The 22,677-nt window shown below is 44.1% G+C and overlaps 1 protein-coding gene across 1 annotated transcript in view; it reads right to left on the reverse strand.

Annotated features, from left to right (window-relative positions):
- SMARCC1 (SWI/SNF related BAF chromatin remodeling complex subunit C1) overlaps window positions 1-20,265 on the reverse strand; it is a 112,436-nt gene extending 92,171 nt beyond the window's left edge. The window contains exons 1-3 of the mRNA XM_037030645.1: window positions 19,982-20,265; window positions 11,867-11,986; window positions 2,959-3,044 (exon numbers count right to left, since the gene is read on the reverse strand). Coding sequence (XP_036886540.1) covers window positions 2,959-3,044; window positions 11,867-11,986; window positions 19,982-20,176 — 401 coding nt within the window. The 5' untranslated portion in view covers window positions 20,177-20,265. The remainder of the gene's footprint in view (window positions 1-2,958; window positions 3,045-11,866; window positions 11,987-19,981) is intronic.
- Between the last annotated feature and the right edge of the window lie 2,412 nt (window positions 20,266-22,677).

Genomic DNA, 22,677 nt, shown 5'->3' on the forward strand with positions numbered 1-22,677 from the left:
TCCCAACTGGCAGGACGGCAGGCAAGGCAGGCTACAGCTGATTACCGGGAACACCCTCTGACAGCTGACAGCTGACAGCGTGTCACATTCTTCCGCCACAATTAACCCCCCTCCCGCAACACGAGGTCACTCTTCCGCAGGCTTCTGATAACAGAAGAGCTGGGTCCATAAATGCATCGCTCACAGGACTGCTCCCACAGTCTGCTCACCGGGCAGAGAAACGGCTCCCGACATAACTGACGCAGACGGGGCTGAAGGGCGGCATCTCTCTTGCAGATCTGAGAGATGCTCTGAAAGCAGTCAGCACAGAAATTTAAACAGGGCAGCCTGGATTGACCTGACTATTAAAAGCTAAATAAATCTATTAATAGAGAAAAAATCAAGAATTTGTTCTGCCTTTTCAACTGTTAATAAAGTTTCTCTTCAGAAAAATACCCCAGCTAATAAATGAAGAAGGAATAACAGTGTTCCATAAGATATCATCTAAGTAACTGTAAGGACCTGTACCTGCACAACGGAATGTCTACCATCTGGTTTGGGCCGAATCGGAACACCTCACATGACAGAGCTGTCACAGCAGGGTGACGTGAGGCGCTGCGCACTGAGGGCCACCCACCACAGACAGACAAACACCTAACACAACGCACCTCCCAATGGAGAAAAGTCTGCGCAGTCTGCACTAGGTCTGCACTCAATGCCGCTGGTAGGTTCTGTGACTTCAGGGGAACAACACACAGAGAAACAACCTGTACCAGAGGCAACTGATACAAACAAGAGTCAGGTTCCTACGGCACGTCGCTGTTAGGGGAAACGACGCAGACTGAAAAGCACTGCCGCACAGTGCTGCTGCCAAAAACAAACCAACAAAAAACAAACCCGAACTTGAACCAAACTCAGCCTTTGGATCTACCCACGTTATTGGACTAAACAATATCCCTTGGACCTAACAGCAAAGTAAGTCAAAATAAAGACAATTCTAAAAGGCAACCAATGTTGTAAAAATAACTTGCAAGGACAAAGAAAGATGAGAAAGAAAACTATATATTTGTTTAGAGAGACTTAAGCGTCGTATCAACCAAATGCAATGTATAAATCTTGTCTGAGCACTGATGCAAACAAAACAGAAACCATTCCTGACATAATCAGGGAAACTTCAACACTGAGTGGATATTCAAAAATATTTATAAATTACTGATAATTTTCCTAGTTGTGATAATAGCACTATTATGTTTTAAAAATCCTTTCTGGAAATAAACACACAGCGAGAAATTTACAGATGAAGTTACCAAGTTAGACACACATGACGGCAGCCCCGGCCGGGTGGCTCTGCTGCATGAGCGCCGTCCCAGGCGCCACTGGGACTAAACGTGAGCTCTCCACTGAGAGCTTATTAATGAGACTTCTTCTTTGCTCTCCTCTGGCATCTGCTGGGCAAGGTTGTGCAGCAACCTTTCAATGAAACATGATACTGACTGACTGTCAAAAGGACCCTCAATAACTGTGTTGCTCCAATTTTGCAGCCTCTTGTAAATATATTTAGTGACGTTCTCTTTGCATCCTCAGCTACATATAGAAAATAGTCTGAATACAAATAATCAACTACGGACCCCAGAGAATAAGTTTCACACCACTTGGTGTGAAGGGCTGGGAAGGCAAACTTCTAAAATGCAAAACAAACGTGCCCTGAGCTGGGGCAAGGCCAAGAGCAGGCAACGGTAGAGAAGGACCGCGATGTGGGAAGTGACCCCAGTGGGCCTCGACAGGAGGGGCTTCGGTGCAAGAGGCAAACTAGAAAAGCCTGCAGCCAGCCACCAGAAGGGGCGTCTAGCACCCCCGGAAGGGTCCTGCAGTCTAGAGATAATCAGCCCGGAAACAGGTACCACACACGGGGAGGGGGGTCTACTAGCAGGCCAGAAACCGCACTCCACTAGGTGTACATCTTGGGAATAAGTAAATTGGTGTAAATATAGTAAGGCCCCTTGCTATATTTTTAAATAAAAAAGCTGAGGGTCGCAGTTCGATTCCTAGTCAGGGCACATGCCTGGGTTGTGGACCAGGTCCCCAGTGGGGGCCATGTGAGAGGCAACTACACACTGATGTTTCTCTCCCTCTCTCATTCTCCTCCCCTTCCCCTCTCTCTAAAAATAAAATAAAATATTTAAAATAAATAAATAAGCTGGAGGACTAGCAGAAGAAATGTTTTACACACACTATTAAAATGAGGAGTAATTCTTCCCAGGTTAAACTATCTAAACCACCTTTGTGCTAGAATGACAACCTGAATGACCAGCACGTCTCCATGTGACGCGCAAGGACCACTTAGAACGCTCTTTGAAAACTCCGATTCTCAGCAGCTGACGACCTGTCCGTGAGGTCTGGTAGTTTGTGTTTTTAATAAGGGCTCCAAGTGATTCCTACAGTTCGAAAGCTACTGCCAGAGAGAGGGAGTAAGGAGGGAAAGGAAAGCGGGGGGTGAAGGGAGAAGCAAACCTGCAGGCACGAGAGCAGGGACTCCTCCCGCTCCAGCACTGCCCTGGCTAGAATCCGGGCCCTCTGAGCCCACCCCCTTCCCCTCCGTCCCAAGGAGGCCACTGGACGGCTCCCACTCTGAAGGCCTAGCTCAACTGAACATTAAACTCCTATCTTTCAGCGCACTGGAAGTTCACAATACACATGCGCGTCACAGTGTGCCTGCCTTCTAATCTGCTAACGCACACCCATCTATCGTCCCTACACAACCATGTCTGAGAAATAACTCGCTCAGGAAACTCGACAGCGGTTTCATATTTTTCTTGGATGTTGGCACAAAGCAAATGAGGGCTCTAAACCAAAGATAACAAATTTGCATGTTGGTCATAATGTATCTATTGAATTTTCTAACACCATACAAAGGAACAGAATTCAACATAAAATAACTTCTATATTACCTCATAACATGTAAATAAATCAGAAACTTACCATCCCTGTTCATTTTTATACTTGTAAGCAGCCCCAAGGACATGACACAAGGTGCCTCCAGCTTTGAAATCCATGAAACATTTTGCCTAAAAATGATACAAGTTACACATGAGAAAAATAAAAGTTCTGACAAAATTACTTATTTCTGAACTCTAAGCTATAAACTCGAAGATATAAATAACTCCTTAAGTACTTTCTGAAACAAATGAGGTATAAAAAATTTTTCCAAAAAATGGATTAAAAAATTTTCTTTCCAAGTTCAATTAACATATTACTCTTTAAAATATTGATATATAACAAACTTCACTAGTAAGTGTAACATCTGACTTTTAAAACATAAAATTCCAGGGGGGTGGGGAGCACGGGGGGGGGGGGGCAGGGCTGGGAATACAAGAAAGACAACTGTACTTGAACAAAAGTTAAAGAAAAAAAATAACTTAAAAATAAATAAATAAAACATAAAATTCCAGTAACAATTTCCAACAATATGGTTTCCCTATAGAATAAGAAATATTAGTACGCATTAAGTTTTTTCAAATCTGGCTTCCTGAGTTTATTTACTTAAGATTTTGTTAACTTCTGTTTTTTTTTAAAGATCTTATTTATTTATCTTTAGAGAGGAAGGGAAGGAGAGAGGTAGGGAAATATCAATGTATGGTTGCCTCTCGTGAGTCCCCTGCTGGGAACTGGCCTGCAACCCAGGCATGTGCCCTGACTAGGAATCAAACCGTGATCGTGTGGTTCACAGGCCCGCGCTCAATCCACCGAGCTACACCAGCCAGGGCTACAGATTTTGTTTATTTTTTAGAGAGAGAAGAAAGGGAGAGAAACATCCATCAGCTGCCTCTCGCATACCCCCGACTGGGGACCTAGCTGGCAACCTAGGTATGTGCCCTGACTGGGAATTGAACCAGTGACCTTGCAGTTCACAGGCCAGCACTGAACCCACTGAGCCACACCAACCAGGCTCCTAACTTTAAATTATCAAAAACTGTAACTCAATTTTGACTGTATTTTAATGACCACTGAAACAATGTAGTGCTATATTTAACTACATATAAACATATAGCTAAAATCTGCACAACTTAAGATATGCATGTCATGGATTGTAAATAAATCATAAGACCTCAAATAAATCAAGAATGATTTCCACAATATGGAAGGAAAATTTAATTATAAGCCCATCATCAAATGGGCTAAAAGATGAAGTGTTAGAAATACATCATGCATTTTTTTCTTTGAAAACTACTCTGATAAAATATTGGGTTGGCCAAAAAGCTCATTTAGTTTTTCTTGTATGATGGCTCTAGTAGTGCTTAGTTGTCTTTAACTTCATTCGAAATAATTTAGTTAGAATGTATTGTGACAGCTGTCATTATCAGCACGCATTAAAAAAAAAAACCCACAAAACTTATCGCCCTTGCTGGTGTGGCTCAACGGACTGAGTGGGTCACTGGTTTGATTCCCAGTCGGGGCGGGGCGTGGGCCTGGGTTGTGAGCCAAGTTGTGCCCCCAGGAGGGGGCGCTCGAGAGACAACCACACATTGATGTTTCTCTCCCTCTTTCTCCCTTCTCTTCCCCTCTCTCTAAAAAATAAATAAATAAATAAAAATTTTTAAAAGAGCTTTTGCAAATTCAGCTGACAAGCCCGCTAAGTCAGCCTGGTTATCCTGTTGTTTCTCAAATACACGGATTCTGAGTTCCTAATTTATTCTGTCCAGTACATCACAAACCCTGCATTACATATTCCTAAACAAATATATATACAGATGCAATTCTTATTCACAATTTGAGAAAATGCAGAAGCCACAATTCTGTAGCATTCACATCTAAAATCAGAATAGTATGCTAGGTAGGTACTTACTAGGATAGAATGAGACCTAGTTCTCCTGCTGAGCCTCTCCTGAACCCCTGTGATTGGTCTCAAACGTTCTCTGAAACCACATATGCACATCACTACTGCACACGCACACACCACTCACAGCACAGCACTGAAATGACTAACTTGTTGGTTTATGTGTAATATGAACTCCTTGAGGTCAGAACAGTATCTTACTCAAATCTTTGACTCTAGTATTCAGCAGAGTGCCTGACGCAGGTAATCAATGAAAATTTTCTCCCTGGCTAGTGTAGCTCAGTGGATTGAGCGCGGGCCTGTGAACCACACGATCATGGTTCGATTTCCAGTCAGGGCACATGCCTGGGTTGCAGGCCAGTTCCCAGCAGGGGACCCACGAGAGGCAACCATACATTGATATTTCTCTCCCTCTCTCCTTCCCTTTCTCTCTAAAATTAAATAAATAAAATCTTAATTTGCCCTGGCTGGTGTAGCTCAGTGGATTGAGCACGGGCCTGTGAACCAGACAATCGAGGTTCGATTCCCAGTCAGGGCACATGCCTGGGTTGCAGGCCAGTTCCCAGCTGGGGATGCACAAGAAGCAACCATACATTGATGTTTCTCTTCCTCTCTCCTTCCCTTCCCCTCTAAAGATAAATAAATAAAATATTTTTTAAAAAATCTTAATTTAAAAAATTTTTTCCTCAACAGTTCAAGTGTACTAAAATAATTTACAAAGTCAAAGCTATGCTAAGAAATATACTGAACAGACCAGAACAATAAAATATTGTTTGTACATATACTTTGTACATAAATCTGTACATATAGTTTAAGATTAAGGTTAATTTTTGGACAGACATTAAATTTGAGAAATTAAATCATTATCACATACAGGCTTAAGACTAACTTAAGCCTATCAACCACTAAAGGGACAAGAGATGAATGAAAAAGTAGAAAACTGCGACCTTCAATTTCCCAGTGGTAAGATCTGAGCAAAAGAGGGAGATTCTTGCACCTGTCATGGGCACGGCATGGTGCAGGACAACAAGAAAAGCATCCTTAAAGAAGGGGCAGAATAAAAAACAAAGAGGGCTGCTCGCCATACCTCAAGGATTCTTAGAGCCTGCTTAAAAATGGATTTGGGATTCTGATCCTCAGGACAAGCTCAGTATCAGACCCACTCATGATTTAAAAAACAACAACAAAGTAATGGACCAGAGTCAGGGGACAATGAGCTGAAGGCAGACCAAAGACTCCTCGGGAACGACCACTGGGCCCTGACTGTATTTCCTCACCCAACCAAGGCCCCCACCAGGGGCCTTGCTCTGACACCAGACTGGCTCATTCTTAACAGCTCTCTGAAGCAGAAGCACAGAGGGGTGTGGGTAAATTCCTCTTGATTAGCATTAAAAAAACTAAAGAATACAAGGACAACGGGGCACTGAAACCTGACCCTTCCAGAGCCAGCAAGGCCCCGAGACCCCAGTTAGAGACTTCGGGGTTAGGGACAGCTCTGACAGCTGCTTCCGTTCCAGGCTGTGTGACCACACTGCTTGTGATAAGCTGTTCTATCTCCGGCAGCTAAACTGGAAATTCAGTCTAATCCTATCCTGGACCTATGTAAGTGGTCTCATCCTATTTACAGCCCACCTAAGACTCTGCTGAGCAGAACAAGAACTAGAAAAGCCACATGTAAGTGCAAAGCTTAAAACTGCTTTAAATTAGTGCCAGTATCTTTCTGATGTATCAATTAATGACAAGACAGCAGTGTGAGCAGTTGTTACAGAGGAAGAGGTGGTGTTTCAGTGTGGGTCGAGCACACATGCATGTGCACGGACGGACGGACACACACACACACGATGCCACGTTCCAGCCTCTGCATCAGCGGAGGTGGGGCATGAACAACGGAGCAGAAACTGAGCGTGCCTGAGAAACACAGTTCACCGGGATTGTCACCATCACACCTCAAATCAATCTGGGGGGGGAAAACACTCGACTCCAGAACCCTCTTACCTCATACATATGATGACAGTCAAATATTTCACAAGTTTCTCTGTGCATGTTAACTACTTCAGAGCTTAAAACAGTGCTTTCTACTGCGAACCAGAAGATCGCCGTTCGATTCCCTGTCAGGGCACATGCCTGGGTTGCAGGCCAGTTCCCAGCAGGGGCCAGTTCCCAGCAGGGGATGCACCAAAAGCAACCATACACTGATATTTCTCTCCTTCTCTCTTTCCCTTCCCTTCTAAAGATAAATAAATAAAAAATAAAAAATAAAAAAAAAAGAAAATGCAACTTTTTAAAATTAGAACAAAAACAAAAAAACAAACAAATAAAAAAAACCAGTGCTTTCTAGATACAGTTTACAATGTTATTAGTAAAGGAAATTATAATCCAGCGGACCTTGGAACAATGCATGGGTTAGGGGCACCAAGCCCCTCCCCCGCCCAGCACAGTTGAAAATCTGCACACTAACTTACTTCCCCTGAACTAAATAAACTACCACTGGCCTAATGTTGATGAGGAGCCTTACCGAAAACATAAAGTCAATTAGCATATATTTTGTCTATACGTTATAGACATTGTATTCTTAGCAACAAAATCAACCAGAGTAAAGAAAATGTATTGAGAAAAATCATAAACCCTGGCTGGGTAGCTCAGGTGGTTAGAGCATCACCCTGACACAGCAAAGTTAGGGGTTCAATCCTGGTCAGGGCACATTCAAGAATCAACCAATGAATGAGCAAATAAGGGGAACAACAAATCAATCTCTCACATTCTCTAAAATCAGCAAATTAAAAAATATATACACTTTTAAAAAGAAAATCATAAGAGAACATCTGCCCTGACCTGTGTAACAGAGTGGGTCGGGGGTTGTCCGGCAAGCTGAAGCCTGTTCCATCCCAGTCAGGGCACCTGCCTGGGCTGTGGGCCAGGTCCCTAGTCGGGGTTGTGCGAGCAGCAGCCAATCACTGTTTCTCTCCCTAGCTTTCTCCCTTCCTTCCCCTCTATAAATAAAATCTATTTTTTTAAGGAATTTTTAGCCCTGGCTGGTGTGGCTCAGTGGATTGAGCGTGGCCTGAGAATCAGGGGGTTGCTGGTTCAATTCTCGGTCAGGGCGCACGTCTGAGTTGCGGGCTGGATCCCTGGTTGGGGCCACATGAGAGGCAGCCACACACTGATGTCTCTCTCCTTCTCTTTCTCCCTCCCTTCCTCCTAAAAAAAATCTCAAAAAAAAAGAATTTTTAAATTTTATTTTTTTTAAAAACTGTGCAGGAAAGAATTAAAACAGCAGGCCTCAGATTAATATCCTCAGTAAGGCCTGTCTGCTAATCTGGCCTTGGCTGGAATCTGGGAATCTGACCCTCAGAGTATTGCTCATCAAAAGTTAATAGACAGAAGGGTGGTCACTATGTCCAGACTATTTGTGCAAACACTGTGGTTTATGATGAATTCCTGCTTTCCTTCTGAGTCTGAAATTTTCATGTGTACCAGGCAAAACGGACCAGCTCCCCATAAAAGCCTTGGGTGAGCTCTGATGAACTCCCACGGGCAGCAACACCGTGTATGTGCCGCCACACCTCCACCATGTGGCTCTCTTGGGAGGGGGGCACGGAACACCTGCTGCACCGGTTCCTCCAGCCCACACCTGCGTCCTCCTCCCTGCAGTCCCACCACACCAGACGCTCACTGCACAGCTGCAACAAATCTCAGTCTTGAGTGCAACTGTGTGCTGAGTCCCCGGAGCCTTCTGGCCAATCTCTGAATGTGGGGGTGGTCTATGGGGACCAATTATTTGAATAGGCAACTCACAAAAGATGATGTACAAACAGTCAATAACCACATGGAGATGTTTAACATCATCAGTCATTCTAACACCGCAAATTAAAAGTGGGATGAGATTCCACTACATAACCATCAGGATGAGTAAAATTATACTGATCACACCAAGTGCTGAGAATGCAAAAGGACTGGGACTCTCTAGATGTACGCTGCTAGATGGTACATAAAATGGTATAAAAATCTAGAAACACTTTTGCAATTTCTTAAAAAGTTAAATGTTTCCCTCAAAAAAAAAAAGTTAAATGTTTCCAACTCTACCACCCAAACATTCCATCCCTAGGTATTCGCTCAGCAGGAACGACATCCCCAGAAGGACTTGTATGTTAACACTGATGGCGGCTTTACTGGAAAGCTGAGAAATGCCCAGGTTCCCACCACACAGTGAAGGGTGGCTTACTCATGCAGTGGAACACTGCTCAACAACACAAGGGGACAAACCACTGACACATGGAATGACACAGATGACGGGTGCCTCAGCATCGGGATGCTGAGTAAAAGCAGCGAGGTGAACAAGACTACAACACTGATTCCATTTACATAAATATGCTGAAACTGTAAAACCTGTAGTGTCAACGGTTGCCAGGGGACATGGGTGGAAGAGAGGTGGATTACAAGGATACTTTGGGGAAGTCAAAATGTTCATTACCTTGAGTTTATCGGATTTTAAATATGTATATTATTTGTTGTGTATCAATTATACCTCAGTTAAGACTGGAGGGAGAAAAGTTACAGAAGAAAAAACATAAAAATAGCCCCAGCTGCTGTGGCTCAGTGGATTGAGCACCAGCCTGTGAAACAAAGGGTCACCAGTTCAATTCCCAGTCAGGGCACAGGCCTGGGTTGCGGGCGCCAGTAGGGGGCAAGCAAGAGGCAAGCACACATGCATGTTTCTCTCCCTCTCTTTCTCCCTCCCTTCCCCTCTCTCTAAAAACAAATAAATGAAATCTTAAATAAAAAATCCTGGCTCGTGTGGCTCAGAAGACTGAGCATCAGTCTGCAAACCAAAGAGCTGCTGGCTCAGTCCCAGTCAGGGCACACGCCTGGGTGGGGGCCGGGTCCCCGGGTGGGTACGTGGGAGAGGCAACCATTCAATGTTGCTTCCACATATTGCTGTATCTCTCCCTGTCTTTCCCCCTCCCTTCCCCCATCTCTAAAAACAAATAAAATCTTTTTTAAAAGAAAAAGAAATAAATTACAAAATAAAAACATCACCCTAATAAATAAGAACTACAATTCCGGTGAGCTGAGGTTCCTCCCTGGCCACGTGACCCCACCGCGTGGTGTGACTGGGACTACTGGCCCGCTGTTGACAGAGGCCACGGGACATCCGCAGCCCTGCTCCGCGTCGTCCCTGCAGGCCCGCTGCCTGGCACACAGGCCCAAGGGAAGGGACACATGACTTTCCGGACAGTTGTTAACATCCTACTTCTTACCTGGGTTGTGGTTAAATGAGCGCTCTCTGTAATGATTTGTCAGAGTCTGTTTTACTCATTTTGTGTACACGTCACAGTAAGAAGTTTTAAAAATGGAAAGAAGTCATTGCTGCACAAAGCCAATGCCCAACCACGCCACTTAATGGCGGCCCGAGCCCCACTGGCATCAGAGCTCTCAGCTACGCACTGAGCACGCCAACAGCCAGCACACATACTCTCAGGCTCCTCTTTCTAGTCCCACGTTCCCCAGTCTCCCTCTCTGAAGTTTACAGACTGGCAGACTGAGACAACGGGCTGTGCATTCAATGATGACTGATTTTCTTAGATGTAAGAAAATTTTACATCTATTTTCTTAGATGTAACTCAAAATTCTGAACATCTCACGAACACGTTTAGAATCTTCAGCTACATTAGACTCTGACTTGACCATTCCAGAGTCCTCCAGGCTCTTAGAGCTCCAAGGTTTCCAGATACTGATGCTCATGATCTTTGCAAAAAGGAAGAACACGATCCGGCTCTATCGCGTTATCACAATTACATTTACACTATGTACGCTATGGACCAAACCTTAAAGGGGTTGTACAGAGAAAAAACACAAGAATTTTATAGTTGTGATGAAGGTAAAAATACTATTTTTTCTGTTTGAATTTTACTTAGGTTTGCCCACATATTATTTTTAGCCTTATGAGATACTTTTTTCTAAGTTTTTACAACTTCTCAGTTAGCTTTAGACAGAACACACCCAATGTTGAGCTAGCTTTTTAATATCCAGTATGATTTAGAGTTAGTTATAAAGTTCCACTTTGATAAAAAAAAGAAAAGAATCAGCCCAAATAGTGAACTGTTACACCAGTACTAATTATCCACATAAAAAAAGCTTTAATGCAAACAGCTTCCATGTTTCACTAAGACACTCTTCACCACACTCCCTCTCATCCACCTGTTTCCCTCCATTACACACTACACAATCCCTTCACCTGGGAAAATGCTGCGCACGCTTTGAGAGGAAGGGAAGTACATCTGGTCCCACTGGTACTAAGCCATGAATTATTTAATACCAATATGATGTAAATCACATTATATAAAATTCTTTATTGCCCTAGCTGGTGTGGTTCAGTGGACTGAATGTTGGCCTGCAAATCAAAGGGTCACTGGTTCAATTCCCAGTCAGGGCACATGCCTGGGTTGCCAGCCAGGTCTCCAGTACGTGGCACATGAGAGGCAACCACATACTGTTGTCTCTCTCCCTCCCTTCCCCTCCATCTAAAAATAAATAAATAAATAAAATACTTTAAAAAATTTTAATATTATGTGTAAATTTTATCCTAAGTGTTATAGATTGGTAAAGTACAATCTATATGTATTATATTACAGTCTTTTAAATGATGAAAACTTCCATGAGTTCCTGATTTGACAATTCTAAACCATAAGAAATAAGGGAATAAACACTCAAGTACTGGAGTTCATAACAGAATAGGAAATCAACACTCAAGTATTTAGAGGTGAAGAAACCGTTACAGAACAGTATTACGTTCTACAGCTAAAAGGTGAAGTACTTAGCCCTGGCTGGTGTAGCTCAGTGGATTGAGCACGGGCCTGTGAACCAGACGATCGCGGTTCGATTCCCAGTCAGGGCACATGCCTGGGTTGCAGGCCAGTTCCCGGCAGGGGCAAGTTCCCAGCAGGGGAATGCATGAGAAGCAACCACACATTAATGTTTCTCTTCCTCTCTCCTTCCCTTCCCCTCTAAAGATAAATAAATAAAATATTTTTTAAAAAAAGGTGATGTACTTACAGGGAGCTTGGTGAAGGCCGGGTTGGTGACATGCTTCCCAAAGGTGTCTTCCTGGAACTGGAGAAGCTGCACCACCAGCCCCGCCAGCGTTTTATTGGTGGGCGCGTCTGCATGGACATACTGCAAGATAAAGGCAGGGGCTCAAAACCGAGGACAGTCATACAGGAGAACATCACCGTCCTTCCTCACACCTGCTATAAACGGGGGCAGACTTATCAATGCCTGAGATACGTAATCCGCTGTGAAGGAGTTTACATAGACAAATACCAGGGGTGGCAGGGAGAGCAGACAAGTCTCTCTAGTTAACAGATCTTCAGAATGACAAATACCACACCTCGGAGATCCAACGACCCAGCACACCTCACCTGGACCTCAGATGGTGAGATTCTGGACCTCGCCTGGAGCCTTACGCTACAACAGGATGAGGCTTACTGGCCAGTGTATTTTGTTATGTGGGATGAAGGTTACTATTCTGTGGCCAGAGAGCAAACTACTATTTTTAAAGCAGGTCCACAAATTCTTTGACACTCCTCTCATCAAGAGGTGGGATCTACACCCCCTTCTACTGAATCAGCAGCATCCTTAGTGACTTACTTGTAACCAACAGGATGCAGAAGTGACGCCATGTGACTTCCGAAAGTAAGTCAAAAAAGGTCCGCCTGGCTGGCGTAGCTCAGTGGATTGAGTGCGGGCCTGCGAACCACACGATCGTGGTTCGATTCCCAGTCAGGGCACATGCCTGGGTTACAGGCCAGTTCCCAGCAGGGGACTCATGGGAGGCAACCATACACTGATATTTCTCTCCTTCTCTCCTTCCCTTCCCCTCTAAAGATAAATAAATAAAAAATCTTTTAAAAAAAAGGTCCAACAGCTTCCATATAGCTCTTTTGGGACACTCACCTTTGGAGCCCTGAACTGTAAGGAAGGAGTCCAATCATCCTGACCCCACCATACTCTGAGGAAGCCCGGGTGACCTGGAGATGCTATGGCCGAGAGCCCTAGCTGATGTCGCAGCTGACTGACAATATGACCACCAGACGCATCAGTAAAGATGGTTCCAGTTAATCCCGGCCCATAGCTGTCCAAGCACCCCAGCCATCAAGTCTTCCCAGTTGAGGGCCCAGACATCACTAGGCAGAGACAACTGTCCCCAGGGTGTCCTTTCCAATTCCTGACACACTAAACTTTAAGCATAATAAAATAGTTGTTTTATGGCATTAAGTTTTTTTTTAATAATTTTTTTATTTTATTTTATTTATTTATCTTTAGAGGGGAAGGGAAGGAGAGAGGAAGAGAAACATCAATGTATGGTTGCTTCTCGTGCATCCCCTGCTGGGAACTGGCCCCTGCCGGGAACTGGCCTGCAACCCAGGCATGTGCCCTGACTGGGAATCGAACCGCGATTGTCTGGTTCGCAGGCTCTATGGCATTAAGTTTTGAGCATAAAATAGTGGATGTCTTTATGCATCGAAAAAAATACACAAGCACTTAAAATTGTTAATTAAGACGGTAAATTTACGGGTTTTGCCACAACAAAAAAACTGTTTTAAAACAATACATGTGGAAAGTTACCCAAACAGAGGACAGTAACGTCAAAAGGCCAAACCAGTGGCAGAGGGCAAGCTTGCTTTACAGCGGAGAGGGGTAACGGGTACCGTGACAGGGAAGGCATTAATTAAGGACTTGAATTAAATGTAAAAGTTGAACTTGGTATTAAACATTCACTATCACTGTAAGAAATCAATATTCAATAATTTTTTTTAAAACCCCCAATTCTAAACAGGACAAATTCTATATAGTTTCTTCAGTTTCATGAAAAACAAGAAAAAAACTAAACTTTCCTCCTGAAGCAACCCTCTTTCCCAGTACCACTCAACATTTCCAGATTAATGTGTTAAGTTTCTCTCACAATAAATGATTTTTAAGTTATTTACATATGGCAAAATATTGGCTTCACAGTCCAGCATTACTATACGTGAAGCTGAATGGCTCTCAATTTGGGCTACTGCCAAAGAGAGAGTGTAACACACCACAATTCTTCTGAAAGCTTAGCATCGTCTCAAGTTTTCATATGTTCAGGTACACTGGCTTTCGACTCTAAATGAAGCAGCTAGTGTGCAGTTAACTTTGCTGAAGGCTGGTCCGTATTTTGTTGAAATAGTTTACACACAGTCTTCTCAGCCGGGTTGGTAAAATCCCACCACAAGATAACTTTGCCACCTTTAGTAAGTGCAGGATTCCCAAAGGGGTCATATTAAAAAAAACTGCAGGGTTTTTTGCATATGGTAAAGAATATGAAAAATTAATAACCATAACTTTTTCAGATACTTGTAGATAACAAAATAATGCCAACTCCTAAAACTGAAAAAAGACACCAACTTGGAGGAAGGCTATTCAACTACAGACGAATCAACCCTCCAAGCAAGACATCATTTTTAATCCTTGAGATATATATACATATATCTTTATAGACACTGTAAACTTAACTACTATACATGTTTCATTCAGTGTATGAGAAAAGGTTTAGAATGAGAAAGGTTTTGTGTGAACAAACCTGTTGGTTTCAAAAACATTGATACTCTCTTCAGTTTCACAAAAAACAAAAAACTAAATTCTTTAAATTGAAAGCCCAATAAAAATTACCTTAGATACTTTAAAATCCATTTTTAAATGATAAAATATTTGACTGTTTAGATAATTTTTTCCAGATGACCCACAAAAATAATCAAACATGAAAAAGTATGTAAGAGGTGAAGGTTAATTCATACGTGAAATTTGAGCCCTGGCTGGTGTGGCTCAGGACTGAGCCTGCGAACTGAAAGGTCACAGGTCAGATTCCTGGGCAGGGCACATGGCTGAGCAGCTGGGCGGCTGGGTGGCAGGCCGGGTCCCCAGTAGGGGGGGCATGTGACAGGCAATCAATTGGTGTATCTCTCACACATTGATGTCTTCCTCCCTTCCCCCTCTCTACAAGTAAATAACTAAAATCTTTTTTTTTTAATTGAGATTAACATGCTACTGCCAACTACATCTTGTACCCACTCAAAAGACAGTCAGTGTGTGACTTTCAAATGATTTTAAATCAACTTTTAAAAACTGAAAAACAGTAACATTCTACTTAAACAATAAGAGTGAAGCAGGCTGCCCTGACCAGCGTTGCCCCGTTGTCCGGCAAAGCCCAGGGCTACCGGCTGGACGCCACAAGAATCTGTAAAATGCGCGCTACCTGACCATTCAGTCAGGGGCACAGACCTTTGTCCCCTTAGATGGTCAGATCAGAAAAATGACACCCTGGCTGGTGTAGCTCAGTGGATTGAGCGCGGGCCTGCAAACCAGACAATCGCGGTTCGATTCCCAGTCAGGGCACATGCTTGGGTTGCAGGCCGGTTTCCGGCAGGGGCCAGTTCCCTGCAGGGGATGCATGAGAAGCAACCACACATTGATGTTTCCTTCCTCTCTCCTTCCTTTCCCCTCTAAAGATAAATAAATAAAATATTTTTAAAAAAAAAAGAAAGAAAAATGACGACAGCCAACATAGTAACGCCCATCTGGTGTGAGTGAACGAAACATATACCTATTTTTCATCAGACTGGCAAGAAATACACTTTTGGTGTGCTGCAGAATTTTTTCTTAATAATTTTTAAAATTTATTTTCAGAGAGAGGGGAAGAGGAGGAAGAGAAACATCAATGTGTGGTTGCCTCTCGCACGCCCCCCCACTGAGGGCCTGGCCCACAGCCCAGGCATGTGTCCTGATTGGAAATTGAATCAGCAACCCCTTGGTTCACAGGCCACACACACTCAATCCACTGAGCTATACCATCCAGGGTCAGAATTTTAGTAATTACTTTATGCATGCCATGAGATGGAAAAAAAGTTAAAAATCACTGTTCTATGGGATATATCTCTGGAAGCAGTGGAAATGAACTTGGTTGTACCAGTATGGGACAGTGCAATGAGCATTACATTTGGCTGAAAGACATGAGTTCAACACTCTTGGTTGCTAATCGGTGGTATCCTTAAACAGATCACCTGATTTCCACATTCTTATTTTCTATTTGTCAGTGGGGAGTAAGACTGCCTCCCACAGGACTGTTGCTCAAATTAAACAAGGGTCCTTAGACACGGACCGTGGAAATGCGAGGGGTTTACGGGATTTTCGCCATATACCCCACTGTCAGCCTGCTTCATTCCTTTTTTTTTTTAAAGATTTATTTTTACAGAGAGGGAGAAAGAGAGGGAAATACCAGTTGTCTCTTGTACACACCCTGACCAGGGACCGAACCCACAACCCAGGCATGTGCCCTGACCAGGAACAGAACCGGCGACCTTCAGCTTTGCAGGACACCGCCCAGCTAACTGAGCCTCACCAGTCAGGGCCACAAAAAGTTCTTAACAGCTTTCAAAATACTGACTCCTAATTATGAAAAAAGAAATTAATGATTATATAGACAATTTCAGTCAAACATTTCATCATTTGATCAAAAAAAGTTCAACACCACGTTTTATTTGACAACAAGAGTATTTTAGTCTCAAAGTACTTTGGTTAAGAAACTTTGGAAGACATGTTTAAAATTTTATCAATAAATCTGCTTTATATTCCCTGTGACATTAATAAATTATAAAACTTAACTTGTCCCTAACAATCCTATTGCAACAAATGTCCCATAAACGAACTGTCTTAATCTGTTAAATAATTCATGTAAAGGGCGTGGAAATTCCTTTTTAGAAAATACAGTCTATTTTAGTGATCATCCTTAAATCTAAATCATTCTGAAATCTTGTATCAGGAATTGGCCAAAATTCAGGAAGAAACTTCTGGAATGTTGATAGTTTACAGATACACTTCACCTCCAAGGTATGTGAGACCAGTGAAGTTTTATAACTGGACAACCACTCAGAAACTGTGGACAGAAATACAGTGCTCTCCTTTACCAAAGTTAAGTTGAAAGACACGCAAACAATACAAAGGCAGGGACTTAGGTAGATGAACGAGCTTCCACATTGCTACCAGACCTTAAGTGCAATGTCAGGCACGCAGTTAACCCCTCCGGACACGGGCTGCCAGGTCTCTAAAGTGGTCACTTCCTCTGGACTCCTCCGGCCTAGCTGAGGCTCATCCCAGTCAAGAGGCCTGCCCTCTCTCCCGTTTTCCTAAGCCAAACTTATCTACAAAGCCTAAATGAATAGGCTCCTAGACTGGTTTAATCTGTTCATTCACTGAACAAATATTTACTGAACACCTACCAAGAGCATTTAGAAAACAAAAACAATACAAGGAAGTTCTTTTAATTTGCAATCACCTGGGTTTTACAAGTAGGTGTCTATGCCTATCCCACAAAGTGAGAGTTCCTTAAAGAGACAGGTGTAGGGGAAAAGGTGGGGGTGGGGTGGGGTGGGCGTGGAGGGATTTGGAGCCAGGCAAGGCAGGATTCAGTGACTGCCAAATCTGTCACTCCTAACTGTAATCTCAGAGAAATTACTTAAATCTGGGGCCTCAGGTTCCTCTCCTGTATAAAATGAAACAAATAATGTCTATCATTCAGGAATGTTGTGAGGATTTAAGTGAGTTATGTCTTAAATGCCTGGGTATGGTGGATGCTCAGTTACTCACTGGATGCATAGAGAGATCCATGGATAAAAAGGGGACCACGAATGTCATGTTTATTTCACAGTTGCTGAGATTTATCAATTTGAAACTGCAGGATTAAATGTAATAAAAACTTTTCTTCGTTAAAACCCGTCCATGTGTACAGGATACAGTGTGTACGAAAGAAGCAAAGAGTCTCTGGCTAATGCTTTCACCACTCCAATGCCACTCTCAGAAACGGATAGGATTTTGGCTACAAAGCCAATTCTGAATCTGAGTAAAACCAAGAAACAGATTCTGGCTTTAAGAAACTGTGAGAGCCCTGGCCCAACAGCCAAGTTAGTTAAAGCACTGACCTTATACACCAAGGTTGAGGGTTCACCTCTGGTCAGGGCACGTACAAGAAAATATAAGTTAGTAGAACTACAAATCGATATTTTTCTCTCTAAAATAAAAAAAGGGAAAATTTACAAAAAAGAAACCCTGAGCAGTCAAACCTAACTTTGACTTTGTCTTTAAGACCTCAGGGACACAGGCCAACGTTAATGACTTACTGGCCTCCCCACTCTGGGACGAACCCTCACTAAGCCTCACTGCCACTTCCGCACCCACCCAAACAAATCTGAGGGGTTATCCACTGAACTGCCCTCTTAAAATTGGGACCATGCTCTGGCTGGTGTAGCTCAGTGGATTGAACGCGGGCCTGCAAACCAAAAGATCATGGTTCGATTCCCAGTCAGGGCACATGCCTGGGTGGCAGGCCAATTCCCAGCAGGGGATGCATGAGAGGCAACCATACATTGATGTTTCTCTCCCTCTCTCCTTCCCTTCCCCTCTAAAGATAAATACAATCTTTTTTAAAAAGTGCCAACAAAATTGGGACCAGATGCAGAGTTTGGAGAGGCGGAAATATTTTTTCCTTCCCTTGATAATGTGATTTGAACAACAGTCCTTTGGGAATCACAAAACAACAACCTAAAGGAATACTACTCACTCCTGGGTACTTTTCTTCATTAACACTACACTGATGAAGCAATGCAATATTATAAGCTAACTATATCTCAGTAAAACTGGGGATGGGGGAAGCCAGACCAAACTTAAGACCCAAAGCACTGTCTGAAGGGCACACGATAAAAAATAACCAATACTCATAATATGTATTCTTCTCCCTGAACCACTTCCAGAAGCCCTGGTGAGTACACAAGAAACAAAAAAATGACCAGTTTATCACTATGTGAAAGAGCAATATTCTCATTTACTTCCATGTAGATGAGAAACATCTACAATCCTAAATGTGACTCTAAAACTTCAGGGGAAAAAAATCCAAGTACCTAAAAATACACTGTAATTACATTGTCTCTCACTTCCTAAAACTTCGGATAAGAAATTGTCATTTCTGGAAGTACCCCAGTGTGATGTCAAAAAGACCCCAAGATCCCTGCCCATGCCTAACAACTTCAAAGAACCTCCACTCCACCGCACACCCCAGCTAAGCACATTCCTAGACTACTTTATCTTTTCGTTCATTCAGCATCCATTTACTAAGCAGCTACTAAAGGAGAGGTCATGAGTACCAATCATGCTCAAGGACACACTGTACTGAACAGGCCTGACAAGATTCTTGCCCCACTGCTATGGTCTTCAATGAGGAAGTACAGAACTGAAAAAGGTGTTCCGGAAATTTGGGGGCAGAGGGAGTATTTTTGGCAGTCTGCTTCATTACACTTTCTAAGGGAGACATTCCTAAATATTTAAAGTAAGGGGAAGGTGAGCATTTGTTTTAATCAAGGGGTTAAGCCACTCTTTCAATATCGCTGATTCTGCGTAACTTACATCCCAAAGGTAGGACAAATAGATAAATTTTTTTTTCGAAAAGTGTGCGAAGAAAATAAAGATGATATGAAATGGGGTTCTCAGGGAAGGCCTCACTGAGAAACACACAGGTATAGCGAACACTAACTTGTGCTCTCACTATACATAACCTAAAGTTCTGTAAAGCAAAAACTGTCTATTTTTAATATTAGCTCTCACCAATACCGTAGATCAATATACTAACCAACCTGCCGAGTACAACTGTCCAGATTCGTTCTCTAGCATATCGACAACAGGTAGGAGGACCTTAGTCACCTCACTTGACTTTGAAGACTAATCTCAAAACAAAAAGAAGCTGCTTTTCCACACTGGCTCAGACAGTTTTTAATAACCATTGTTCACACACCTAATGTATCTAACAAAAGACAATGATTCGCACCCTCCGGGTTGCAGAGGTCTACTGTTCCTGCGCACTGGGGTAAGTAGGTACTTCGCTAGTGATGCGTGGGCCCCCGGCAGCCTGGCCCTAGGGTCCCCGTGGAGCCCGAGGCGCGCGGGCTCCGCGAGCAGACCGCGGGGGCGTGGCGAACCGGGTGCCGGCCTTTGTTGTCCCTCGTGGCGCGCGGGGGGAGGGGAGGCCCGGGGCCCGCGAGGCCAGTAGCCGCCCTGGCCCCAGTCGCGTGACCTCCGTGCCCCACAAGCGCGTGAACCCACCTTCTTGTAGTGCTTGCCCAGCCAGACCCGCACCGAGTCCAGCTGGGATACGGTCTCCGGGCTCTCCCAAAACTTGCTGGCTGGGCCCCCTTCTTTCCGCCGATAAACGGCCAGGCCTGCAGCCACCGCCGCGCCTCCCGCACCCGCGGCGCCCGCCGCCGTCCCAGGACCGCCGCCGCCCGCTGCCGCGGCCATAGTCGCCGTCCGTGGTCCCCACCGCCTGACCTGCCCCGGCCCTCGCGGCGTTCCCCGTTCGCACCCGCGCCCGCGCGCGCAGCCGCCGCCACCACCTTTTTCCCCGGCCCCGCCCAACTAACCTTCTTCCGGCGCGGCCGTCCGGCCCCACCCCTTCTCGGACCAGCGCCCTAACCGACGTGGGCGCGCGTTTACGCATGCGCAGTCCTCGCGCGGGGGGTTGGCGCACGGGCCGGTAACCTGCATTGCCTGCCAATTCACGCTGTTTGCTCTCCTGTCAACTACCTCCCCTCGGCCTCTGCGTGACTGTCTCTCTCCGGGTCCCTGTGTCACATCGTTCTGCGGTCAACCACTGTATGGAGGTTTTCTGTGGCCGCTGGCCGCCGCCGGAGAGAAAAGGTCTGGTGTGAGAAGTTCGGAAGGGAAAGCCCATTTAGGTAGTCGAGTGCTGGCGGACGACCCGTTCGCGGGATGGGAATCTTCACCTGCGTCGCTTGCCCTCCGATCTTCCGCTCCACGCGGCTGCGTCGGCCTTTGTGCACAGACACATGTGACAACCACATGTGACAACCACCCGAGACTTCGTCTACACACACCTTCCTGCCCCTTGTGGCTCCAGCCACACCAGCTTATAGGTGCCTCGGGGCCCTTTCTCCGGCAGCCCCGAGACCTGCAGCTCTTTCCCTCCGATCGTCATTAGGCTATTTCAAATTCATAGCTTAAAGGTACTTCAGAAAAGCCTTCCCTGACGGACAATCCTGAACGACTAATCACACTCGACATTGCCTAGGTAGCATTCACTCGCCACGATCTGGTATTTTTCTTATTTATCATCCACATAAATTACCTGAGAACTTAGTCTTGACCTGTGTCCACAGGAACAGAGCCTGTTATCTAAATATTGTTCGATAACTATTTGATGAATGGATGGCCCAGAGAGAAGCAGAAAGGTTTTAAACTATTGAAGTATGAATGGCCATTACGGAGTTACGAACATAATGCTCTAAGACCCCAGAACAGCAGGTGAACTAATTGAAAGAAAGTCTGGTGAGTTTTTGAGACCAAGTTTTAAGAATGAACGGAATGCAGCGGAGGCCATGCGGGCCCAGCAGTAGAGGAGCTGGTGCTGAGGCTCAGGGAGGACTGAGCCGAGCCGAACAGAGGCCGGAGGCCCAGTCACTCCTGACTTTTGTGGCTTCCCCCTTCCAGCTGCCCAAACTCTGACTGTGACCACACTGCAGGATTCCCGAGGCCTGTCTCTGATTTCCATCAATTCTTACAAGTTTTCCCTCCTCAACCACTTTGACATCTCCTTAAATGAAGACAGGGAGGGACCCTAAAGAGCAATGGGGCTGCTAATTTAATGAACACTACAGTTTCCTCTAAAGGTATATTAAAAATTTTAAAAAGAATATGTGGAATGTGAAGGGAAGGAAGGACATTTCTGACACACAAAAACAGCTGGAACAAAGGCATTCAAGTGTGAAAGCATGCTTGGTGAGACTGTCCTTAACCCATGGAATGGTAGCAGAGAAGTTACGTGGTTGTGGCAGTCAATTTTGACTTTATCCCGTAAACGTGGGGAAACCAGCTTGAACAGAGAGAATGACATGACAAGACTTACAGATTAGGACAGTGATTTTCATCTGGTGTGCCACGAGAATTTTTAATACCTCTTTTCCCTTAGATTGTCAAAAAATGACAACAGCCAATACAGTAAACAATAGCCATCTGGTGTGAATGAGTGAAAATTATACCTATGTTTTTGTCAGATGGGCAAAAAATATTTTGATGTTCCTCAGAATTTTAGTAATTAGTTTATGTGCGCCATGAGATAAAAAAGGTTGCAAATAGCTGGATTAGAAAGATAACAACTGCGACCATATGAGTGGTGGATCAGAAGAAAGACTGGAGAAAAGATGACCCAATAAGCTATTTGGAGAGAAACAATAAGAATAAGTATATGAGTATGACACGGAGCGTGCCCTCTAAGAGCCCAGACTTTAGAAATAATGATAATAGCTGGTGTTTGTGGAGCCTTGTGCTGAGTACACCTACGTTCCCGCAGATAAGGATATCGAGGCAGAGAGAGGTTTGCTGGCTAGCTAGTATCAGAGTCAGGTTTGGGAACCCAGGAAACAGACCCTGGAGTACTACTACTCCCTCTTTCAAAGTACAACCCGTCTTCTAGAGAAGAGCGGAGAAAATGCACTGGAGGAGATCAGAAAGCTCTTTCATGTGCTCAGAGCCATGGAGAAGGGAGTCACATTCCAACTTGTTTGCTCAAATAACATCTAAAATAATTTTAAACACCATACACCTGTTTTATTTTTAGAACAACATCTTTTCATGCCCAAAATAAATGCTGGTTTGTAAGAACCAGTGTATTTCCCTGGAAAGTCCTCCATGTCATCAGACTAAAAAGAATAATTTGAAAAATCCCCCTAAATTGAATCATTGAAAAGAGCACATTATAAAAATGGACATTTTATATATAATGG

Source organism: Sturnira hondurensis, unplaced genomic scaffold (genome assembly GCF_014824575.4).
Source record: "Sturnira hondurensis isolate 20B ecotype Veracruz unplaced genomic scaffold, ASM1482457v3 Scaffold0020787, whole genome shotgun sequence".
NCBI classification, from domain to species: Eukaryota; Metazoa; Chordata; class Mammalia; order Chiroptera; family Phyllostomidae; genus Sturnira; species Sturnira hondurensis.